Source organism: Athene noctua, chromosome 7 (assembly GCF_965140245.1).
Source record: "Athene noctua chromosome 7, bAthNoc1.hap1.1, whole genome shotgun sequence".
In the NCBI taxonomy this organism is placed as follows: Eukaryota; Metazoa; Chordata; class Aves; order Strigiformes; family Strigidae; genus Athene; species Athene noctua.
Genome location: NC_134043.1, coordinates 18,517,631 through 18,539,153, shown reverse-complemented (window position 1 = coordinate 18,539,153; position 21,523 = coordinate 18,517,631). Strand labels below are relative to the sequence as shown.

The 21,523-nt window shown below is 62.4% G+C and overlaps 1 protein-coding gene across 3 annotated transcripts in view; it reads right to left on the bottom strand.

The window, feature by feature from the left end:
• Positions 1-3,414: 3,414 nt before the first annotated feature.
• ASIC4 (acid sensing ion channel subunit family member 4) overlaps positions 3,415-21,523 on the bottom strand; it is a 29,895-nt gene continuing 11,786 nt past the window's right edge. The window contains exons 2-10 of one of the 3 annotated variants that reach the window (XM_074910921.1): positions 8,498-8,642; positions 8,189-8,316; positions 7,938-8,097; positions 7,417-7,496; positions 7,186-7,316; positions 6,720-6,811; positions 6,322-6,401; positions 5,868-5,972; positions 3,415-5,598 (exon numbers count right to left, since the gene is read on the bottom strand). In XM_074910921.1, coding sequence (XP_074767022.1) covers positions 5,479-5,598; positions 5,868-5,972; positions 6,322-6,401; positions 6,720-6,811; positions 7,186-7,316; positions 7,417-7,496; positions 7,938-8,097; positions 8,189-8,316; positions 8,498-8,642 — 1,041 coding nt within the window. In that variant the 3' untranslated portion in view covers positions 3,415-5,478. Of the gene's footprint in view, positions 5,599-5,867; positions 5,973-6,321; positions 6,402-6,719; positions 6,812-7,185; positions 7,340-7,416; positions 7,497-7,937; positions 8,098-8,188; positions 8,317-8,497; positions 8,643-21,523 lie in introns of all 3 variants that reach the window. The other 2 variants (XM_074910920.1, XM_074910922.1) reach the window with 2 other exon arrangements.

Here is a 21,523-nt window from a genome sequence, read left to right as displayed (position 1 = left end):
AAGCTGCTTTGGTGTTTGCCAGGTTATTTGCAGCATCAAAACATGATGAAACCCTGGGGAAGGATGATCAAAGCTTTGGGAAGGGGTTTCATGGTGGGAGGGGGCCGGCCATATTGGCTGGGGCCCAGAACAACCTTCCTGCACCTGGTTGAAGTGAATGAGATCACTGGGCAACAGCAGAGACCTGTGACAATGGGGACATGGCCCAACTCTGCTTTGCCCCCTCCCTGCCTGCACAGGCTGGCAGGTGCAGGCAGGGCGCTGGACCAGGACGGTGACACTTGAAAGAGGCAGGCAGGAGCGGCCCTGGGTGCTGACGTGGGCAGCTGAGCAGACAGGGACTCTCTACAATCCCTGTTCAGGTTTGACTGGTACTTCCATATGACGTTTGGATTTTTCCACGGACAGTTGCACAGTCAGAGCAGTGAAAGGGCACATTTCCCAATGGGGCAGAAGAAAACACATGTCTGCTGCCCACAGACTTCTGCTTCCCTCGAGAAAATTTTCTAAAGGCGTTACTGGCTCACTGTGACTTTTGAGAAGAGCAATGCAAGTTCCTCTTCGGGACTTTTTTGGAAGAAGGTGTAAAGGGCCAGTTCAGAGCAAAGCACGAGAGGAGCTGGCCGGGTGAACTGGGGCTGGGCGAGCTTCCCTTCCTCTCTACTTTGCACCACGACAAGGAAAGGGACTTAAATAGGGGAAAAACCAAGCTGCTGCTCTGCTGTTCTGCTCCCCCCACAATTCTTTTCTGCTGTGCAGTCATGCAGGCGTCTCTCTGCAAATGCAGCAGTGAGCCTGTGAGCAGGGAAGGCAAAACCTGCTCCTTTAGCCCTGCTGGGATCACTTCTGGCTGTGCTAAATGCCACAGCAGAGTTACTTCAGTGCCGACAATGTTAATCAGCTCGATTGCTGACCTTTGGGAGGGTGTAGGAAGCGTGGCTGTGCCAGGAGAGTGCTGGAGGGCAAGGGGAAGCACAGTGCCCTTTTGTCCCTGTATTGGGAAGGCCCAATGGTGCCTCGCTGCCTGTCCTGCAGGAGCAGCTCTGCCAGCCGCAGAGCAGGACACAACCCTAGCAAATGTTTCCTCCTGGCCGCAGGCAAAGGCAGGAGGAGCAGGCAGGGAGATGTCAGGCTTTGCCTGTGCCCAATGCCCCAGGTCACAGCCCGGTGCACTGCCAAGCCCTTCCAGAGGGTGTGGGGTGTTTTGGCCAGGGGCTCTTCTGGCCAAGCTCAGGGAAATCAGAGCCTTTTTCATGAAGAAGGAAACAGACAGTAGCTGTAAGTGCAGGCAGAGCTGCTGCTGGTCTGTGCCTGCCTGCAGGGATTTCCCAGCACAGGGGTGTCAAGCGCAGCCAGCTGTGCCTGGGGACTCCCCGGCAGGGACACACAGCCCCAGCACAGGCAGACTGCAGGAACACAAAACTCTGGGGCTGAGGGGGGAGAGTTGAATTGTGATTTTAATTGCCTCCTCTGTTTTTCCAGTCTGCTTGTCCACTGTCAGGGGCTGAGCTCTGGAAAGTGAGGGCTGTGTGTCCCCCGCCTGGCCCCACCACCGAGCACCACTGGTCTGTTTTCCCAGCAAAGGGGTCTTGGGGAAATGACCAGGAGCAAAGCCGCGAGCTTGGTGCACTCAGTTCATGAGACGCTGCTCCTTTCTCCAGGTGTTGCCTGTCACCACTAGCATCTCCAGGCAGGAAGTGCTTGGGAAGATGGTGACTGTCGTGTTGCACTTCAGGACTCATTTCCAGCCCCTCTGCTCCAAAGCCCAATGGTTTGTTTTCTTTGAAACACATCTTTTCCCTGGGAACAACTGTAATTGTGGTTCATGAGAGTGGAGGCATGGTGGGAAGTGGAGATGCCCATCCTGTGGGCAGAAGGGATCCTCGCCAGTGGCTCCATCCTGGTGCCCTCTCCCTGGGGCCTGCCCTGCAGTCTGCCGGGGTTGTCACCTCTATGGTGTTGCAAGCGCAGCCGGTCCTGGCACGGTCAGGTGCTTGGCGTTTGTCCAGAGGGCTGTGCTCATTAAAATTAAGGGCCTGTTTCACTGTAGCGGATCCTCTTCTAATTAAGCCCCAGCTATTTCATGTGGCTCATTATAGATGATTCAAGCAGTGCTGGGCTGGGCTGATGTTGCTTTGCAGCCTGGCGAGCCCTGGGTGGCAATGGCCCTGTCCCTGGGGAGGACCGGACCCCCGGTGGTCCTTGAATGGGTGCAGCATGGGAGAGGGCACCCAGGGGCCACAGTAGTGGGGTTTGGAGTTGGCCCTGGGGTGCCAAATCTGGGTCATCCCACTGATCCTCCTCAGCCCGCCTCGCATCATCTACACCGGGACATCAGGCATGGCACAGGGGCAGGGGGGGATGCTGGGGTCACCTCACCTGCCAGTCCTGTTTGGAGACAGTAGGAGACCCTACAGGAGGTGTCATCTCTAGGTGCCACCGGGAAGTTGCCAAATTAAAGAACAGAAGCACTGGGAACAACAGATAAAAATCATTTTATGTTAAAACTTTGCTAGGTTACCACTACCGGGCTCCCCAGGACCTGTTCTGAGGCTGCTTTGCCAGCAGCCCTGGGGAGCTGGGATGGGCCATAAACGAGTCTCACCCTTTCCTTTGGCCATGCTTCACTCCAGCTCCTCCAAAATCACCTTTATTTCCCCCTTACCCACAGCACTCACGGGGTCCTGCTGGAGGTCTCACTGTAGGACAGCTGATGGTGGTCCTGGGATCTCACCAGCACTTTTCCCCTCTGCCGAGGGACAGGGCCCACAACCCAGAGCGGGTTCTGGAGGAGCAGGCAGCTCCTGGCACCTTGCTGGTGACCCCATATGAGGCAGTGCCAGTGTAAGCAGCAACCTTTAACTGATAGGGACTGTGCCAGGTGCTGGTAACAGGCATGGGAGCGGAGAGGCTATGGGTACCACGGGGGAGCACTCACAAGGAAGTGGGTCCTGCATGAGATCCTGGGTGTTGTCAGAGGTGACGCTCCAGCACAGCGTGTCAGTGGAGCACCCCCCAAAGCACCACGTTTCTGCTCTCCCATCTGCCCCTCACCCTGCAGCAGTCTCTGGAGGGACAGGATCCCATCTTCCCCACTTGATAGAGCCCCATGGGGTGCTGGTGGGGTGCCCGCTCTGCCCCAGGGAGTCATTTGAGAGCTGGAGTATGGCTCTGGCAGTTCCTGCTGCTGGTGTGCAGCTGGCAACTGCTGCAACTCTGCCGCAAGCTGAGGCTCAAAGAGCTGGGCAGCAGGCAAGACGACCCGGCATGCTGGCTCTCGCAGTGCCCCACATGTGGGTGCAGGGCTGTAAAGTGCTCCTTGGGTCCCACCTCCACCTCCCCCAGGGTGAGACCAGCTCCCCACCTCTCTGCCCACCCCCCCAGCCCTGCCTGTTGTCCCCAGCCCTCACAGGCAGCTCCAGACATACTTGTGCCTCTTTATTAGGGAGCATTTGTACATTTATAAAACAGTGACACACATCTCACATTCACCAGCACGAGAGCGTTCGTGCCGGCCCTCCTGCCATGGTGCCCATGCCCACCCCACCCAGAGCTCACTGCCCCCGCTGGCAGGGAGCCACACCCTGCACGTCCCCACCGCCAGCCACAGACCTTGGTGTAGGGCTGACTGACACGGCCGTGGCACATCCCCGGTCTAACGCGTGGCACCCCTCTGGGGACACTCTTGCTTGCAGATGGGTGTGGGGGGATCCCATGGGGACCTGGCACAGGGTGCTCTGGAGGGTCTCCCTGGGGAGCACCGCTGTCTCTGCCCTGCCAGGAGGTTTTCCATGTGTCCCCCCATGCAGGGGGACATGGGACACCATGCAGCTGGGTGCTTGCACCAATGGGGAACACATTTCCACATGGGTGCACATTCTGGGGGGCTGTTGGGCCTCACATACCCAGAGCCAGGGCTGCTGGGCACATCACCAGGCTGGTGCTCCGGTCCTTGCCCTGCGTCTCCCATGTGTGGGGCCTTGAGGGCTTCAAGGATGATGGCTCCTCCTGCATCTATGGCTTTGGCCACAGCATGACATGGCCATGTTCCGTCTGCAAGCACCAGGGATGGGGACCAAACTGGCAGGGCCAGGGGCCACCTGGCTCAATCCCAGTCTCCCCCAGAGATGCCAAATTCCTGCCCTGGGGTCCCCCCATGTGTGTGTGTTGAGGGCGGCTTTTCCAGCCCACACCCCCTCCTGAGATATTCTGGGGCAGTTTGCCCTGCGCTGGTGTCTGCTACAGTGGAGGGGTAGGAGGCCATGTCAGACAGGACAGGGGGAGTGCTGTGGGTCCTGCCATGGGTCCTGCCGTGGGTCCTGCCATCTCGGCGCAGGCAGGAGGGCTGTGGGTGCCAGTCCTGGCTGAGGCTCCGGCCTGCAGTTTGGGCTCTGGCTGTCCGGGTGGTGCTGGGCACGGGGCACCCTCCTAACTGTGTACAGTCTGGGGGAGGCACAGCGGGTGCTCAGCACCCGGGGGGGTGGGAGCATGGTAAGGGGTACGTGCACGGTGCAAAAGAGTGGTGATGGGCAGGGGACTGAGGGCAGGACCTCCCCCGTGCCGCCTGGACTGTGTCAGGTGGCTGCACCAAGGGACGAGCCGCTTTGGGCAATACCTGGGCAAGGAGAGGATAGGGAGGGCTGGGGGAGGAGGGGTGGGGGGCATGGTGGGCTGGGGTCAGGAGGCGGGAGGCAGTGGGTTTGCAGTGCTGCAATGACTCGGGGCTATTGGGGCCAACACTGGAGGGGGGGGGTGTCACAGTGCAGGGGTCTGACTGGGAAGAGAGATGGGGCGGGGGTGCTGCAGCCCTGGCAGGCTGCATGAGGTTGGGGAAGGGCGGGCACATGTTTGGAGGGGTGTCACAGTGGTGGTGGTGCCAGGGGTCAGGGTGGTGCCATGCAGGTGTGGCTGCAGGTGGGGTGTCCCTGGGCTGGCCCGGGGGCCGTGCTGCTCAGAGGGGTGTCCTGCAACACCGCCCTGCCCTGCAGCAGGAAAGCGGGTGGTGGTCCCAGGGCAGAGGGGAAGCTGTTCCAGGCACATCTCTTTCCTGGGGGGACCATGCAGGGCAGAGACCCCCACCCAGGAGGGGTCAGCAGGGGAGGACTTGGAGGGGCTTGCAGGAACCCCAGCTTGCCTCCTGCATGATCTGCATCTCCCCGCACCCTGCTGCTCCCTGAAACCCCCCCAGCTTGCCCAACCTCCTCCACACCGTGTGCTTGAGACGGGGCTGAGCCCACGTGCTGGGGGCAAGCAGAGGGGATGAGCAAAAGGGTTTGGGGGCCTCTCCGGTGCTGGTGCCAGTGCTGGCACTGAGGCAGCTCCAGCGGCATTGCCGGGGGCGAACGGTGTGGCCAGTCCTGGCAGTGGGGATGGGGGAGGCGGGGGCCTGTGCCCGCCGCACCCAGTGCTGTGGTCCCTCTCCATGCGGATGGTGGGGAGGGAGTTGGCGGAGGGCTGCCCCCCAAGTCTTGAGCTGGCCTAGCAGGCGAAGTCCTCGAAGACGCCCTGGTGAGGGTAGTGGTGGCGGTGGTGGTGGTTGGGCAGGATGCCCGCGTTGTAGGTGCCCTCCACATGCCGGCCCAGGGTTTCACAGGGGCTCTGCAAGGGTGGCAGTCAGAGGGGTGGGCACAGGCTCCATGCACCCTGTCCCTCTCATCCCCCTGCCCAGCTCAGCCTGTCCCCAGGACCACCACCCCCCCCCCACCCCCCCCCCCCAGGGAGCACCCAACTTCCTTGCCACCCATCCTGAGGGCACCAAACATGGAGCTGTGCTGTCTGGGATGAGGTCCCTTCCCCCAGGGGCAGGGGTGGATGCTGCCCAGGCTCTGTCCTCGCAGCCCCCGGGCAGCTCACCCTCACGGGGGTACCTGGTCCTTCAGCTCCTCCAGTCCCAGCGTGGCAATGCTGCCCGAGGGCTTCTTCAGGGGCGGCTTGGAGCGGCGCAGGACACGGCTCACCTTGTCCCGGATCACCTGGATGCAGATGGGGGGGGTCAGCCCCAGACCCACATGCAGGCACACCCCGTGTGTGGGCACCCCGATCTGCATGGACCTGCCTCCAGCTCCCCTGCCTGCCTGGGGGATGCAGATCTGACAGTGGGGACAGCACCTCTGCTTGCCACCCTCCCGATTCTCGGGTCACCAAGGGATGCTGGGAGGACCCATCCTCCTCCCACTGCCTCCTGCTGGGCGTTCTCCGATTTGGGGGCTGTAATAGCCCTCTGGGGTGGCCATGCACAGCACGCCCTCCCCAGGGGGCCTGGCTCCCGCTCTGCACCTCACCCGTTCCCACTGTCAACACAGCTCTGAAGGCTGAGCACACCTCGTAGACATAGTCCAGGATCTCCAGGATGGTGAGGATGCTGGCACCGATGAACAGGCCCATCTGCCCCCCGATGTCCCCTGGGGAGAATGAGGAGGAGACCGTCACTGGGAGATGCTGTGCAGCTTTCTGGGAGCCTGGGGTGGGCCAGCAGGGCTGCAGGCAGTGACAGGGCTACTGGACAGAGGGGGACAGGGCAGTCATGGGGGCAGGAGCAGCAGGACAGAGGGAGCAGGGGACATGGGGGACAGGGGATAGCCAGCTGCATGCCACCCTTTAGCCAGTCTGTGGCTGGCTCCTGCTCTGTGTGTTCCCTCCCCGACCAGCCCCACATCCTGCCAGGGCTGGGACCCAGAGCTCCACGCCTCAGGGTCCCACAGGGAGATGGGAGAAGTCACCGAGAAGCCCAGCGAGGTCGTAGGCTTTCTTCTGCTCAATGGCCTCATAGTTGAGTGCCTCAAAGAAGATGTCCAGCACCAGGAAGTTCTCCCTGTGGGGCAACACCATAGTGATAAGGAGGGCTGGTCACCGGCTCTCCCACTCCCACTGCTCCCCAAGCCTCCCCTGTACACCATCCCTCCACTCCCAGGTACTTCCAGCACCCCCATGAGTTATTCAGGCTAGTGTGGTGGTGAATGGAAGGGTCATGCCTCAGGCCAGGAGGGACCATGTGGTGGGGAGATGCTGGAAGGACACAGATGGGTCGGGGAGATGCTCTAGTGGAAGCCACCCCTGGGCAGAGGATGCTGCAGGGACCACGCGTGCCAGGACCCGCTCCCTGCATGCTGCCAGAAATGGAGTGTGGACCCCAGGTCCCCATCCCCCTGCCCACCCCCCAGCAACACCCCAGCACTGGCGACTCACCGGATGTAGGTCTCGTTCTTGTTGTACTTGCGGGCTAGGTAGCGTGCTGAGCCCTTGTTGGGGATGCGCACCATGGAGATCTCCTTGCCATAGCGCGTCAGATTGCATGGTGTGGGGCAGCTGCAGCGGTCCTGGCTGTCCTCCACTGCTGCATCTGGGGGCATGCACACATCGGTATGGCTGCACCCCCCCCCCGGCCCTCTCCCTGGTGGCTCCCGGCTGAGCCCCAGCCTCCCACCCACTGCCGCACCTACCCAGTGTGTGGTCAGCACACTCGATGTACACATTGGGGGAGCAGATGGACTCATTGCCTGTGGAAAAGCAACTGGTCAGAGCTTGGGAGTCTGACCCACTTCTGCCCCTCACCCTTAACTCACTTCCCCAAAGGCACTGGGGCAGGGGTGGGGGCCTTGAGTGTGGAGGGAATGGGGATGGTGGCCCTCAGCTGCATGTTGGCTGGGGCAGGGGTGGCCCCTGAGTAAAAGGCAGACAGGGAAGGGGCTGATCTGGGATGTAAGGAGGGTAGGACAGAGGCTGACCTGGGGTGTGAAGAGGATGGGGTGGTCCCTGGGTGAAGAGGGAAGAGGCAGAGGGGACCCTTGGGTGCAGAGGGATGGGCAGGGGGAAACCTATAGGTGCAGAAGGATGGGGCAGGGATGATCTTTGGGTGCAGGCTGTAGGGGTACAAGGCAGCCCTGGGCATAACTGTCAGGGCAGGGGGGTGCCCCCATGCCATCCTGCACACCCCTCACCTGGCATGTGGACCATGCGGCAGTGGCAGCTCCGCACCACGGCCTCCTTCTCGCACTGCAGGCGGCAGGCGGCGATGCTGTAGGTGTCATAGCCGGGAAGCGTCTGCTCCCCCTGCACGCTGGCCCGGCAGTTCCCCCACGGCTGCGGCAGGTAGGTGAGCTGTCGGGGTGAGAGGGGGATCGCTGCAGGGCCACAACAGGCTGGGTACCTGCGGGCACCTCCCCAGGGGCTGTGGGGCATCCTGCCTTACCCGCTGCTCCTGGCAGGACACGAAGGTCTGGAAACCAGGTGAGACACCAAAGCCCAGCTGATGGATGTAGGGCGGCTCCTCCTGGCTGTGGATCTGGACCCGAATGCCAGCTTCAAATGATGTCTCGTCTGTGGGAGGAGGACAGAAGGTCTGTACACCTGCACCCTCCCAGCACCTGCATCCTGGGGCCCAGCACCACTCCAGTGCCCCACTTGCCCCATATCCCTCCCCAGGATGCCCTGTTTGCCCAGCAGCCATCTGTCCCAGCACCCCTGGCCCATGCCCTGCCCGCACCACAGCCCCACTCACTGGTCTCTCTCCAAATGGGCAGGTACTCTTCCTGCTGGATGTCCAGCATGATCTCGAGCCCGTTGCCCATGCCACCCTGGCGGGTCACTCGTGGGTTCTGCCGGTCCCCGTTGAAGGTGTAACACTTACCATAGCGTGTGTAGACCTGGGGATGGAGAAAGGGGTGGTGATGGAGCAGGCATTCTGCAAGCCCGGTGAGGTCCAGGGACCCTTTCCAACCCCATGGTGGTGCTGGAAGGGGGCAACAGTCTTGCGTGGCCCTTGAAAGGGCTCATCTAAGCCTCTCACTGCCACCCCTCTGCCCTTGCTGGGGAGGGGTGAAGCATCACTCCCAGCATCCATGGGGCAGTCATGCCAGGCAGGGACTCACGGGGGCGAAGTGCTGGGGGCCACAGCGCTCTCCCCCAAAGCGACACTCCACCAGCATGTCCTCGATCTGGTGGCCCAGGCGGTGGAAGAAGCTCTGCATGGTGCGCTCGGAGCGGCGAGGTGGCAAGAAGCGCGAGTAGTTGGCGAGACGCATCAGCCACGCGCGCCGGTCCTCCCCCAGTACAGCCAGCATCTCGGGCACCAGCGAGTGGTTCTCCTGGGCCAGCCCCAACCACTGCCCCACTGAGTAGAGGTCGGGCTTGGTGAGGTGCAGGAAGCGTGCCCGGTTGGGGTTGCAGAGGGTGACGGCCGGGAAGTGGAGCTGCGGGGCCTGGGCGAGGCGTGCTCGGGTGTGCACGGGGCGCGAGAGCAGGTGGTGCAGGCGGTCGGCGGTGCCCGTGGCCAGCAGCCCAGCAGAGGCCAAGAAGGCCAGGCTCCAGAGCAGGCGGCGCAGGCGGGACTGTGGTCGGGTGCACATGTAGTGCAGCCCTGGGATCCTAGTGGCTCGCAGGACGCCGACGGTGAGCTGGGCATCACTGCCATCCCGAGCTGCTGTCAGGGCTTCCCCGTCCCGGCAGCAGGCAAGGGGCAGCGGCATGGCTGCAGGCAGGGCAGCTTCTCTGGAAAGTGGGGTGCAGGCTGCCCCTGGGGTCCCCGGTCCCCTCCAGGGAGCTCTCCCTCCCGGGAGGCTTTTGCTCTGCGCCTTGCCAGAGGCGGATGTGGCAGGCGCCTTCCCGAGCTGCTCCGGTGACGGGCGAGGGGAGGGAGAGAAGGGGGCTGCTGCAAACACACGCCTTCCCCCAACCTCCATTCGGGAATGGAAAATTCCTCCCCGAGTCAGGCTGGGACAGAGGGGGTGTGTTGCATTACCCCAGCCAGGGTGAACGGGCAGCCCCCAGTGTCCCAGTATGGTGGGTACCAGTGTCCAGATGGCGATGCCCTGTCCCAGCCACCCTGTGTGAGTCCCATACCCAGGGATGCTGGACCCCAGATTGTCCCCAGTCCTGGCACTTCTGTCCCCCCTGGGTCCCTACTGGATCCCTGGGGTCCCCAACCGCGGCTGCTCTGGGGCTGGGTGTCCTGCCCCACAGAAGCAGAACAATGCCAAGCCTGGGGGCCCACTGCCTCCTGCTCGGGACCACACGTACCTTGGTCCTCGATGCTGTCCCCTGGCATCCCCCGCGCTGGAGCTGGGGACCCCAGTGGATCTGGGCGCTGTGGGGCGGGAGAAGCGGGGCTGGGGGCGGGGGGGAGGCTGCGTGGGAGCCCACCTGAGCCCGGCGGGCGCTTTGAAGTGTCGAGCGAGGCTGTGATCAGAGCGGCGGCGGGGGGGTGTCTCTGCACCGGAGCTGTCAGCGCGGCTGGCGGGGCCCCGACAGCCCGTCAGGGCTCCTTCAAAGCTCGGCACCGCGCTCCCCGGCAGCCTCTCATCTCCCGCTGCCGCCGCTCCCGGGCACCCGCCTTCGCCACCAGCCCCACCGAGGCGTGGGCTGGCCCCGGGGGTGCTGTCCCGCAGCCCCCGCAGCCCCCGGGCGAGCCGGGGCCGTGGTGACGGGGGCGGGACGGGAAGGCGGAGAGCTCCCGCTCGGCTCGGCGGTGACTCCCAGCGCCGTCCGTGGGGCCGGCCCTGCTGCCCGAGCCGGGCACCGCTCCGCAGCCGTCCCGGGGACCCGGCCGGGGTTACCGGCCCCGCGGCTCCGGGTACCGGCAGAGGGCAGCAAGGCCCCACGTTTGGGCGGCAGCGGCCCGCGCCCCCCCCCCCCCCCCCCTCCCCCCCGGTCCCCCCCGGTCCCCCCCGCAGCCCTTGGCCCGGCCCGGTCTCGCCATGCCCGGGGCAGAGCCGGACCAGGCAGGATGGGCCCCCCCCGCTCCGCCCCCCCGTCTGCGCTCCCTGGGTCCTCTCGTTATCCCGGCTGGGGGGGCTGCCGCGGCAGAGCGCGGGGCGGGAGAGAGCGGCATCCCAGCCCCCCCGACGGCAGCGCTGGCCGGGCAGCAGTGGGAAGCAGCCGGTCCCACGGCACGGCGAGCCCTGGGGGGAGGACGCGCCCCATCCCACCCGCCACGGGACGCCAGCGCTGCTGCCGTCTTTGCTGGAGGGGGAAAGGCTCCTGCGGGGTCGCAGCGCTCCCCCGGGACAGAGCTCAGCTCCCCGGGGACACAAAGCCCAGGCTGTGGAGCAGCCCTCGCCATCCCCATGGCCTCACACCCCAGAGCTGTTACAGGTCCTGGCTCCATCCCCACCACAGCACAACGCTGCTGCGCAGGAACATCACCGCGGGCTCCCTGCTCTCTTAACCCTCGGGACCAGACCAATGGGTCACCTACCCCACACTGAGCTGTCCCCTCCAGCCTGTGTGTCCCTGCACTATCCCCGGGACACGGCTCAGCCCCCCCCCCCTCCCTGTGCCAGCACGTCTATGTGGGGCTGTGCGAGCTGGCTTAGCTCCTCACAGAGATTTATTGTGGCTCCGAGAGCTGAAGGCTGCCAGCCTGATAGCATCAGCCCCTTGCACACCAGGGCAGCTTTTATATTAGTTTTCTTTAAACGGAGGATGAGCTTCCCAGGCTGGAGGAAATGTCATTTCTCTGAACGCTTCCATCTCATGAAGGTTCAGACATCTCCGGGCAGCATCACAATCACCCTCGAGCAGGGCAAGTGATGAGGACAGGATGCAGAGGCTGGGGCACATGGGGACAGACAGCTCAGGGACAGGGACCAGTGTTGGGCAGAGCTGGAGGAGAAGGTTCGTGGCCCTGGCCTTGTTCCCAGTCCCCTGCAGCCCTAGGCAGGCGGGCAGGGCTGTGGGGGTATGTAGGGAGGGCAGGGGGGCCCGTGGCGCCCAGTGGAGTTACTCACTTGTTGGCTGCCAGGGTGCTGGGGCTAGCTGTGAAATCGCACTGGTGAGAGCACAGCACAGTCCTGAAGGGCTTTGCCTTTCCAGCATGACAAACCCAATTAGATAACAGGGAGTGCATGAGGAGGAGGAGGAGGAGGAAGGGCAGAGGAGAGCCTGCCTGCACTGGGGACATGATTTCCTCCATGCAGCTGACCCAGAAAAGCACCTTTCAGGACTGGAGCACATGAGTCTAGCCAGGGACGGTGCCTGGGGCACAGGCCCCAGGGCATCCTGCTCGGCTTGCCAGGCACCCATGGATGCTGTAGTCTCAGGGCTGGGGTGACAGGATTCCCACACCGTGTGCCAGTCTCCCTGCTCAGCCGCCACACACCGGCATCCCCGCGCTGTGCTCACGTGCAGGGGAGACCCCATTAGGGAGGTAATTTCTCAACGCGATTCCTCATTTTCCTGCTCTCTGCCGTGGAGACACGCTGACCTTGACAGAAATAGCTGCTTGTGCCTCAGCAGTCAGATCCCAGCCAGAGACTGCCGGAGACCCTGGCATCCTCCTCGCCAACCCACACAGCTCTGGGACCCCCCAAGATGCCCCCATCCCCCTGGGGCTTGCTGTCCTATCCCCTTGCAGCAGGGAGCCCCATGGGAGCAAGGTGCTGGCCCCCAGCATCCTCACACTGGCTCGCACCAGCCCACCTGCAAGCACTGGGGGTGTGAGGGCCAGCCCCATATACACTCCCAGTCCCCCATCCCTGCTCCTGCCAGTCCACTGTGCCAGCCTCCAACTGATCCCAGCTCATGCAGGTATTTCTGTGGCTTACATGGCTCCCCATGGTATTTAGCCTCTGGAAGACAACATTAAACATTGCAAGCAGCGACAAATCCCGATTGCTTCAAGGAGACAAGAGGCCGCACTAAGCTTCCAGCCAAATGTTTTCATGTGAGGGAAACGAGCTGCGGCACGTGCGTTGCTGGGGGGGGGGGGGGGGGGGGGGGGGGGCTGCTCCTGCACAACCGGGACACCCAGCCCTGCTCCCATGTCCCTGTTGGGACTCCCAGCCTTGCTCCCACATCCCTGCTGGGCCCCCCAGCCCTGTTCCCATGTCCCTGCTCTGACACTCATCTGGCAGGCAGGCCCTGGGCATGGGCACAGCATCCAGAGCAAGCATCCTAACATAGAGACACTCCCGAGAACAGTCGTCACTGGAGCATGATGGGGATAGGGACAGGAATGGGAAGACGTTGGAGTGCTGCCCGCTCTGGGCTTAGTGGGGATGCCAGTCCAGGGGTAACCTTGAGGATGATCTCCAGGTACCTCAGCCCAGAGAGCAAATTAGCATGGTCAGGGCTGTGGTATAAAGGAAAGCAGCCTCCAAAACTGGAAATGCCGCTTTCTGAATGAGCGCAGGTGGCTGGAGGCACAGGGATGCCCCTGGCCAGGAGACACAGCACAGGAGCCGGACCCAAACTGGGGCAACACTGGTGGAGCTGGAGCAACATCACATGCACACACGCTGCCCCCTTCTCTGCTCCTGCCCTCTGCTGTGGCCATCCCGGCCCCAAGCCCAGCTCTACCGGAGTCCCTCCCCATACCTCCCCCCTCCCCATGGCAGCCCCCACCGCATCCCCAGCAGCCTGCTCCCCCCGCACAGCATGGCCAGGCCCCGCCTGGGTGCCCCGGGAGGGAAGCTGCAGCGCTGACGCCAGCATTACAACTGCCCGGGATATGAGATCCGCTTGGATTCAGCAATTTCAACTCATTTCAAGCCCGATTCTGCAGCAATTTTCTGAGCCAGTGGGATGTTTTCGCCTCTGCAAACGTCCCCTCGCATGCACCGTCGCACCATTTCCCTTCCCTGCTCCCAGCAGGGGTTGGGGAACGGTGCCAGTTTGGCTCAACCCCAACTCCGGCGGCAGCACAACCATCCCCCACACCGACAGCCCCTCGGCGCAGCTCCCTGCCCCACGCAGAGCTGCCCGGATGGCTCCTGCGGGATGCAGTCCTGCTTGTGGGGGCCGGGGCTCCCACCTCCATGGGTCACCGGGCTCTGCAGCCTGAGTCCCGGCAGAGCAGGGCACCTTCGGCCCCGAGCGGGACACACTCGTGCTGGGCTGGGCTCCTTTCCCCCATCCTGTGAAGGGCCAAGCTCTGGAGCACCCTCCCCAGCACCCAGACCCGCTTCCCCAGGAGGAGGGAGAGCAGCAGGGTCGCAGGAGGGCTGGGGGATGCTGCGAGCACATCCCAGAGGGGCCAGGACCCCTCCTGCCACCGCAGATGTGCCTCTCTTTGTGCCACAGGCCAGCCTGTGCCAGCTGAGCCCCCTTGGCCAGGCCTGAGCAAACAGCGGAGACGTGGGTGCATGGGGCTCGCAGAGCCCCTCTCGTGCCAAGCAGGCTCGCTGCCGGAATAACAAGTGCTCAGCTGTGCTGCGGGCTGCGCTGCCAGCTGGGCAGAGCAGCGGGAGGCACCCGAGCCCCAGCGCCAGGCAGGGCGAGCAGGTCACCGCCTGGCTGCAGTACTGCGGTCAGCGTGAAGCCCAGTGCTTCCCAGGAGCAGACAGGACCCATATCGGGTATCCCTGCTCCTGGCAGGTCAGGATCAAGGGGATGCAATGCATGGCAGAGGGATGCACAGCGTGCATGGGCAAGGACACCTTCCCCAAACATCTGCCCCAGTGCTGCCACCAACATCAGTAAAGCAGGCGGACACTGGCACCATCCTGCTTTCAGGAGCAGCATCTGTGACAGCACATCCAAACACATGTGCCAGGGAAGGAGCTCTCCCTTGCAAGTCGTTGCCCCAGGAGTCCTGCACTGGCGAAGGCAGGAGTCAGAGGGGCCTGTGCTGCTGGTGCCACACAGAGCCAGAGCAACTGTGACATGAGGGGGAGGTACTAGGGACCCCAGGTGCTCACCTCTTTGCCCCTCTGCACAGGCATAGAGGCACACAGCTTCCTCCAGTAGCAGAGCAAGTGCCATTGCTAAGTTGTGCATTCGCCTCCCGCTGCTCCTGGGGGGAATTCGTCCCAGAATCTCACTTAGCTTCTCATTTCCAATCTAAATTTATTCATGGCCAGTTTGTACCATTTATTCTTGTGCCAGCATTGTCCCTTAGCTTAAATAGCTCTCTTCCCTCCCTTGTGTTTACTCCCTTGATGTATTTATAAACAGCAATCCCATCCCCTCGCAGCCTCCAGCCTGCCAGCCCGCACGTGCCAATCGCTCCTGGTTTCCTCTCTGGATTCAGGCTCTGCTTGCCTGCGCAGCCGGGCTGCCTGGCACAGCATCTGCTCCAGCTCCCCGGCAGCTTCCTCAGCCCCGGCTGCCCAGGGCTCACACACTGCTCCGGCGAGGTCCCCGGCACACACAGACACATGACTCTGCCCTCTCCATCCCACAGCAGCCGTGGGGCAGCATCCCACCCAGGTCAGGACCACTGCCCTGGCTGGGGCTAACCTGCTCCCTGCAGACCTCCCGGCAGCTCGTGCTTTCATGTGGTTTGTTTGCACTAAGCACTTTAAAGCATCCACTGAAAGGGTCACCTGGGTAGGTGAAGGAGCCAACACCAAGGGAATCACAGAAGATGAAGTGCTGGGGTGCAGAGAGGCAGGGGGGCAGGAGCCAGGGAAGTCCACTGCAGCCTGTTGGCAGCAAGCAAACTCTCTGAGACATTGAGCATTCTGTTTACCTACCCCGGTCTCTCCTTAAGCACGAGGGTCAGGTGCTGAGGCTGCAGGAGTTTTCTGCCCCATGTTTCTGTCTCCTGCCTCCCCCGGGAGGGAGAAGGGGAAAGCTGCAGGGCAGAGCCAGGAGGTATTCAGGGTCCCCATGGGAAAGGTGCACTGAAGTTGCACCCCCAAACATGCCAGAGTGAGCTCGCTGAGCTGCTAACATGCTCCCTGGCCTGGGTTTGGACTGTGCTGAGCAGCAATCCTGCCATCACTCCGTATACCCACCAGCTTTTTCCAGCCAGATTCCCATTGACAGACACCCCCTGAGCTGGGCACATGGCCCTCAGGCACACAGCACAGCACGCTACTGATAAACACTGGGATGGGCTGCAGCTCATGAGCCTTGCTGCTGCAAACCCAACAAAACACACACACAAAGAGCAGTAATTCTGGTTTTGGACAGCAGGCTCCTCTTGGCAGCTGGAGGAGACCCAGCACCATGTGCAGACACAGCTGGCCCATGCCACTTGGCCCCAGGACCAGGGAAGGATCCCCAGACCTGTGTTTAGATGCAGAGATGTACCACTGAGCCCATCCATCCTGCAGGCTGGAGAAAGCAGGGAACATCAAAGATACCTGAACGTGGGGTACACAGGTTCCCTGGGACTCCTTTGTGGAGCTCAGGCAGCTCTGCTCCCTGGCTGCTGTCACCCTGCGGGGACCCCAGCACTGCACGATGTCCCCTGCCTTGCAGGTACACCAGTGTCTCTGCACGCTGTTGGATGGATGCTGGTGGCTGAGAGATGGCAACAGATCCTGGGTGCCGCTGGGCCTGCCCCGCTCCCCTTGGCACGCCGGGGCACTGCGAGGAGGCAGGACGCAGCACCGCAGTCCCTGCTGCCCTCCTGCCCAAGCGCAGGCAGGGCTTTCTGGGCAGCGCCAGCCCTGGGGACCACTTCTCTTGGAAAGCAGCCGTGCAGGGACTGCTGCGCAGCCCGTCCCCAAAGGGTTAACAAGCAATTTCCTTTGCTGACAGCTCGGAGACCGTTCACTATCGACTGCGGGAGAATAAGAGGGGAGAAGCAGTGAGATAAAAAGGCAGCAGAGCTGGCACCGCCTGCTTAATCCCAGCGTTTAATCTGCTGGGGCAGCGCAGGCAGCCTTATCTCGCCGTCCTTCTGCTGCTCCATCTCATTGCTGCTCCCACGGCTGCGCAGGCCGCACCGCCAGGAGATGTAAGAGCTGAGCTGGGGAGCGCTGGCCTGGGGCACCCGCTGCTGCCAGCCTGCCTCGCTCCGCAGCCTCCGCCAGGCCCGCTGCGCTGGCGGGCACACGCCGGCTGCCCACGCCTGGCACACGCCAACACCCCGCGCCTGGCACACACATGTCCCCCATGCCTGGCACATGCACGTCCCCTCCTGCTGCCCAGCCGCAGCGGGGCGGCTGCACGGGGACACACACACACGCACATGGAGGGATGTGCACACAGGCTGCACCCATGGAGCCTGCTCTCTCACACCCGGCGCTGCTCACGCCTGGCACTGCCACACATTTCCTGGTCGTTGCCCCCACACACATGCTCTGGCAGTCCAGCCCACATGATGCCTGTGTCCCCATGGGTGGGCTCTGTGGAACAGTGCATGTAGGACACAGCAGGGCCAGGACAGCAGGCAGGGCAATGCCACCTCATCCCCTGCCTCCATCCTCACCTATCCAGTTGCTCCCTTGCTGGGTGCAGAAGCTCCGTCTGCTCATCCCACCAGGCACACCATGGTCAATGCTGCTGGGTCACTCCCGGCCTGGCCCTGGCAGCTCCTGCAGCCACCGGGCAAGCGGGGGCAGGGGGTGAGGGGGAGACATCTCCTGGGAGCTGTCAGGTGCCTGCACAGACACGGTCCCTCCAGCCCTGGCATTTATCTGTAAGTCCATGGCACTGACACGGTGCAGATGAAGCCTCCGCGCTCGCTGCGTTTCCACAGGGGTTATCCTGCTGCCTACAGATGGGTTTACACTGATAAGATTTATTGTCACCCTGGCTGAGGTGCTGCCAGTGCCTCACTGCCTGCTCCTCTTGCAAGGCTGTGTTGCCTGCCAGGGTGTGCCATGAAACCCGGGAGCAGCACCTCACGGAGTGGCCACCGGCAGAGCAGGTCCCAGGACAGAGGAGAGCTTGCCATAACCTTTTGATCCCCGCTGCCAGGGCTGATGGGTGCCCTGCCAACCCCCCGCCAGCGTGCTCACCCAGCCTCTCACCATCTCAGCGGGATGCAGGGCGATGGTGGTCCCCGACCTGGACCAGGCTGAGCAGAGCACACATCTGTGCTGCCAGAGATTTGCTGACGGTGCTGACAGCACAGCTCCTGTCACAGCTCGGCAGCTTCGCAGCTCTCCTGCATGGTGCAGGGCAGCCAGGGCTCACGGGGATGCTGTGGCAGCCGTGTGTGGAGCTGCCGCAGGCAGGATGGCCTGGGCAGGGAGCAGGGAAAACCCCCCAGCCTGCAGCCTGACCCTAGCACCACGCAGGAGCTGGCAGGGCAGCTATGGGAGAGAGGGCCTCGAGCATCCCCTACCCCAGGGTGACATGGGGTACGCAGGAATACTCCAACAAGGGGAATTTAGCCTCAAGGTCCCCTGCTCTGCCCTGGTTCCTTATCCACACCCTGCTGCCTGCCCACCCTGCCACCATGGTCCCCAGCACTGATTTCCCTGGGGCCAGCAGGGATTGCCCTGAGCCACCTGCTGCAGCCAGGCAGGGGCTGAACCAGGCTAAATCCCTGAGCAGTGGGAGGGGGAGCTGCCTGCCAGCATCTCCCACCCTCTCCCCTAAGTCACACATAAGCCCAGCACAGCTCCCCCAACACCCTGCTCCATCCTGGCTCCCGCCTCTTCCCCTTCTCCTTCTCTCCAGCTGCTGACCCCCCAGGGATACTGGGGGCTCCTCTCTCTCCACCAACATGAATTTGACTCCAAGCACATCAGAACTAAAGAAAACAACATGCAAGCAAACAGCCCAAGCCCTGGCTTCACTCTCTGTCCCAGGGCCAGCTCAGGGGGCTGGGGGGCTGGTCAGGGTGATGGTATAACCTGCCAGCACATCAGGGGCCCAAGTGAAGTGGGGTGATCACAGCTCAGCGGGAAAGGGCTCGTTAATAGCTGAGCCCTTTTAGTAGAGATTAGGGAGCTGTGTGGCTTTGATCTTTGATTGCCAATTTGCATCTTGAAGGCGCTGGGACCTCATCCAGCCTCAGCGCAACCCTTTGTGGTTATCTCGTGGCTAATGGATTTGTTCTTAATGCTGGAGCGTGCAGGCTAAAGGCTGATTAAACCCTCTCCGTGGTGCTAAATCAATGGAACAAACATGATAGGGGTTGGCTTTCCCCAGCCTGCATGCTCCCAGGCGGAGGGGCTGATTGACAGAGCTCCCATGCCCTGGCACTGGCAGGGGGTCCCTCCTTGGTGCTGCTGGACAAGGGAGGAGGCGAGGGCACCACTGAGCAGAGACAACCTCACAGCCCGTATCCCCCTATCTCCGTATCCCCATCCTCTGCCCGCCATGTGGACGGCAGTGGGCTGAGGGGTCTCAGGACTCCTGGGGTGTCTGCCTCTCTTTGATGCTTGGACCACATTGCCCTTGTGTTGGTCCTCAGTGTCTGCAGGAGCTCTCCAGTCCCCCTCCAGCTCCTCCTGGCTCTCAGGGTTTGCTATGGAAGCAGGGACATGTCCTGGCAGGGATGGGATGGGACAATCTGTCCCTACAGCTGGGGGACTCCTTCCCCCTCCTCATGCCCGCTTTGTGTCCCACACACTGCGGAGCAGCACTGGAAGCTCCCATCTCCTCTGTCCTTCATATCATCTCCCCTTCCCCCTGCTCGGAGTGAGCGCTGCATTCCCAGGACCGTATGCTGCCTGCAGCAGCCCATACAGCACATGCTGTGAGCAGCAGTATCTGTACACACTTTCCATAATGCCCATGGTCTCCACTGAATGCCCAGCTTCAGGAAAATGCAATTCCCACTGCATCTGCAGGCAGCATTAGCAGAAGGGACAAACTGCCCTGTCCGTGGAACATGCCCTAGGAGCAACTTGGCCACCCATCCTACCTGCAGCCTGGGCTGGGGGCCTGGGGATGGGAGCTGAGCACCTGAGACGGATTAGGAGCTGTGGGGAGAGGGGTTGCATGGCTGCAAGCTAGGAGGAGACCACCTGAGAGCATTTTGCACCCTTTGCTTTTTGCAGGGCTCACAGCATCACCCTGGATGCTGCCAGGGCAGAGCTGCTTACAGGTCTGGTGGCATTTGCGCGACAGGACCCCCAAGCAGGGACCCTGCTCCAAGGCCCAACCTGCCTGTGCTGGAGGATGAGACATGAGCTGCAACAAAGTGAAGTTCAGACCAGTGCCTTGCTGGGAAACAGTCTGTGGGGAGAAGGTGCTGGGAGCAGCCCCGCTGGCCGCGGGCTGTGCCTGATCCAGGCTCAGCCCCCGTGAGCAGCGGCTGTGGCAGAGGCAGCCGGCTGCTGCACGACACGAAGCCGGCAGGATCACATGCCGAGATTCCCATCTGCAAACCTCGCTATTGAATCACATCCCCTCCACCAATATTTGCTGAGCATGAGAGATAAAGTAGCTACAAAAGTCATCGGTGCCGGCATTTCAATCCTCCCGGGCTGGCGGTGGAGGGGTGGCCAAGCAGGCTGGCAGCTCCTGGGGTGGCAGGACCCTGACAGCCAGCTCGCCGAGCCCCCTGCCCCGGCTCCCAGCTGAGCAGCCCCCATGCCCTGCCTGCAGCTGTGTGAGGAGAGCCAGGACCCCTCCACACTGCTGTGCAGCACCTCTGCCTGCCTGGGAGGGATGCTGCTGCCATGGGCACCACTGCCCACGCCATCCTGCCCTGGGCACCAGCACAGCCCCGCCTCCTGCCCTCACCCCCACCTCTGCACCAGGACAGCCATCTCCACCTGGTCAGCATCTCCCCTGCAATCCTCAATACAGCACCAAGCCAGTCCCTCCAGTACTGCCCCATCCCCTCCATGTCACCCCAGTGTCCCCAGCTACCGCTGCCCTGTCCTGCCTGCACCACACAGTCCCCTCTCCCCCTCGCTCCAGGCTGCCTGTGCAGTTTCTGCAGTGGACCCTGAGTGGGTGAGGCAGGACATGATGCTGCGATACAGCTTCTAGAGGAGAAACCCAGAGTGTTATCAGCCCAAGGGAGTTAATTAAGGTCATGTCAGGCGATAGGGAAACAGGATGTCAGAGAGGCAGCAGCACAAGGGGGTCGGAGCCTGAAAAACTCCCTCTGAAAAGCAACCCCACCAAGATATGATCAGCCAGGTGCTCAGAGACAGAGCGGCTCTCACAGCCACACGTGTGGGGGCTCCAAGGATGGCACCACACATGCTGGACCCATGTCCAGTATGGGAAGGATGGGGATGGGGATAGGATGGGGTGGGATGGCAATGGGGAAGGGATAGTTATGGGATGGGAATGGGCTTGGGATGGCAATGGGATGGGATGGGATGGGATGGGATGGGATGGGATGGAATGGGACGGCATGGCATGGCATGGCATGGCATGGCATGGCATGGGATTCGATGGGATTCGATGGGATGGGATTCGATGGGATGGGATGGGATTCGATGGGATTCGATGGGATGGGATGGGGCTGGGCAGGGAGAGCCAGCTGAGCAGCCCTGGTTACCTGCTCCTGTCTTCATGCAGGAGTAATGCTCCCTGGTGTGATCAGCGCTGTGCCAGCAGGGCAGGAATTGCTGTGAACCTCTGTCCGTAATTAGCACATGTAATTGCAGACACTCTCTGATTAGCAGGACCTCAGAGTCAGGAACGCCAGGCTGCTTGACAGTGCTCACGCTGCTCCTGCCTCGGATTGCTCGCCTCCCTGCTCGGTGACAGCTATGCCCGCCAGGCCAGGCAGTGCCACGGGGCTGGGAGAGCAGTGCTGCCTGGCAGGACACAGCACGGTGCACAGTGGGGTGACACAGCAGGCTGGGGATCCAGGGGACATGCACAGGGGACACACCGCCAGTGCAAACCCAACTCTCCTGTGCAAGCAGTCATAGCACCCAGTGCCCTGCCTGGCCGGGTGGAAGCTGAGCTGCTGGGACATAATTAATACTTG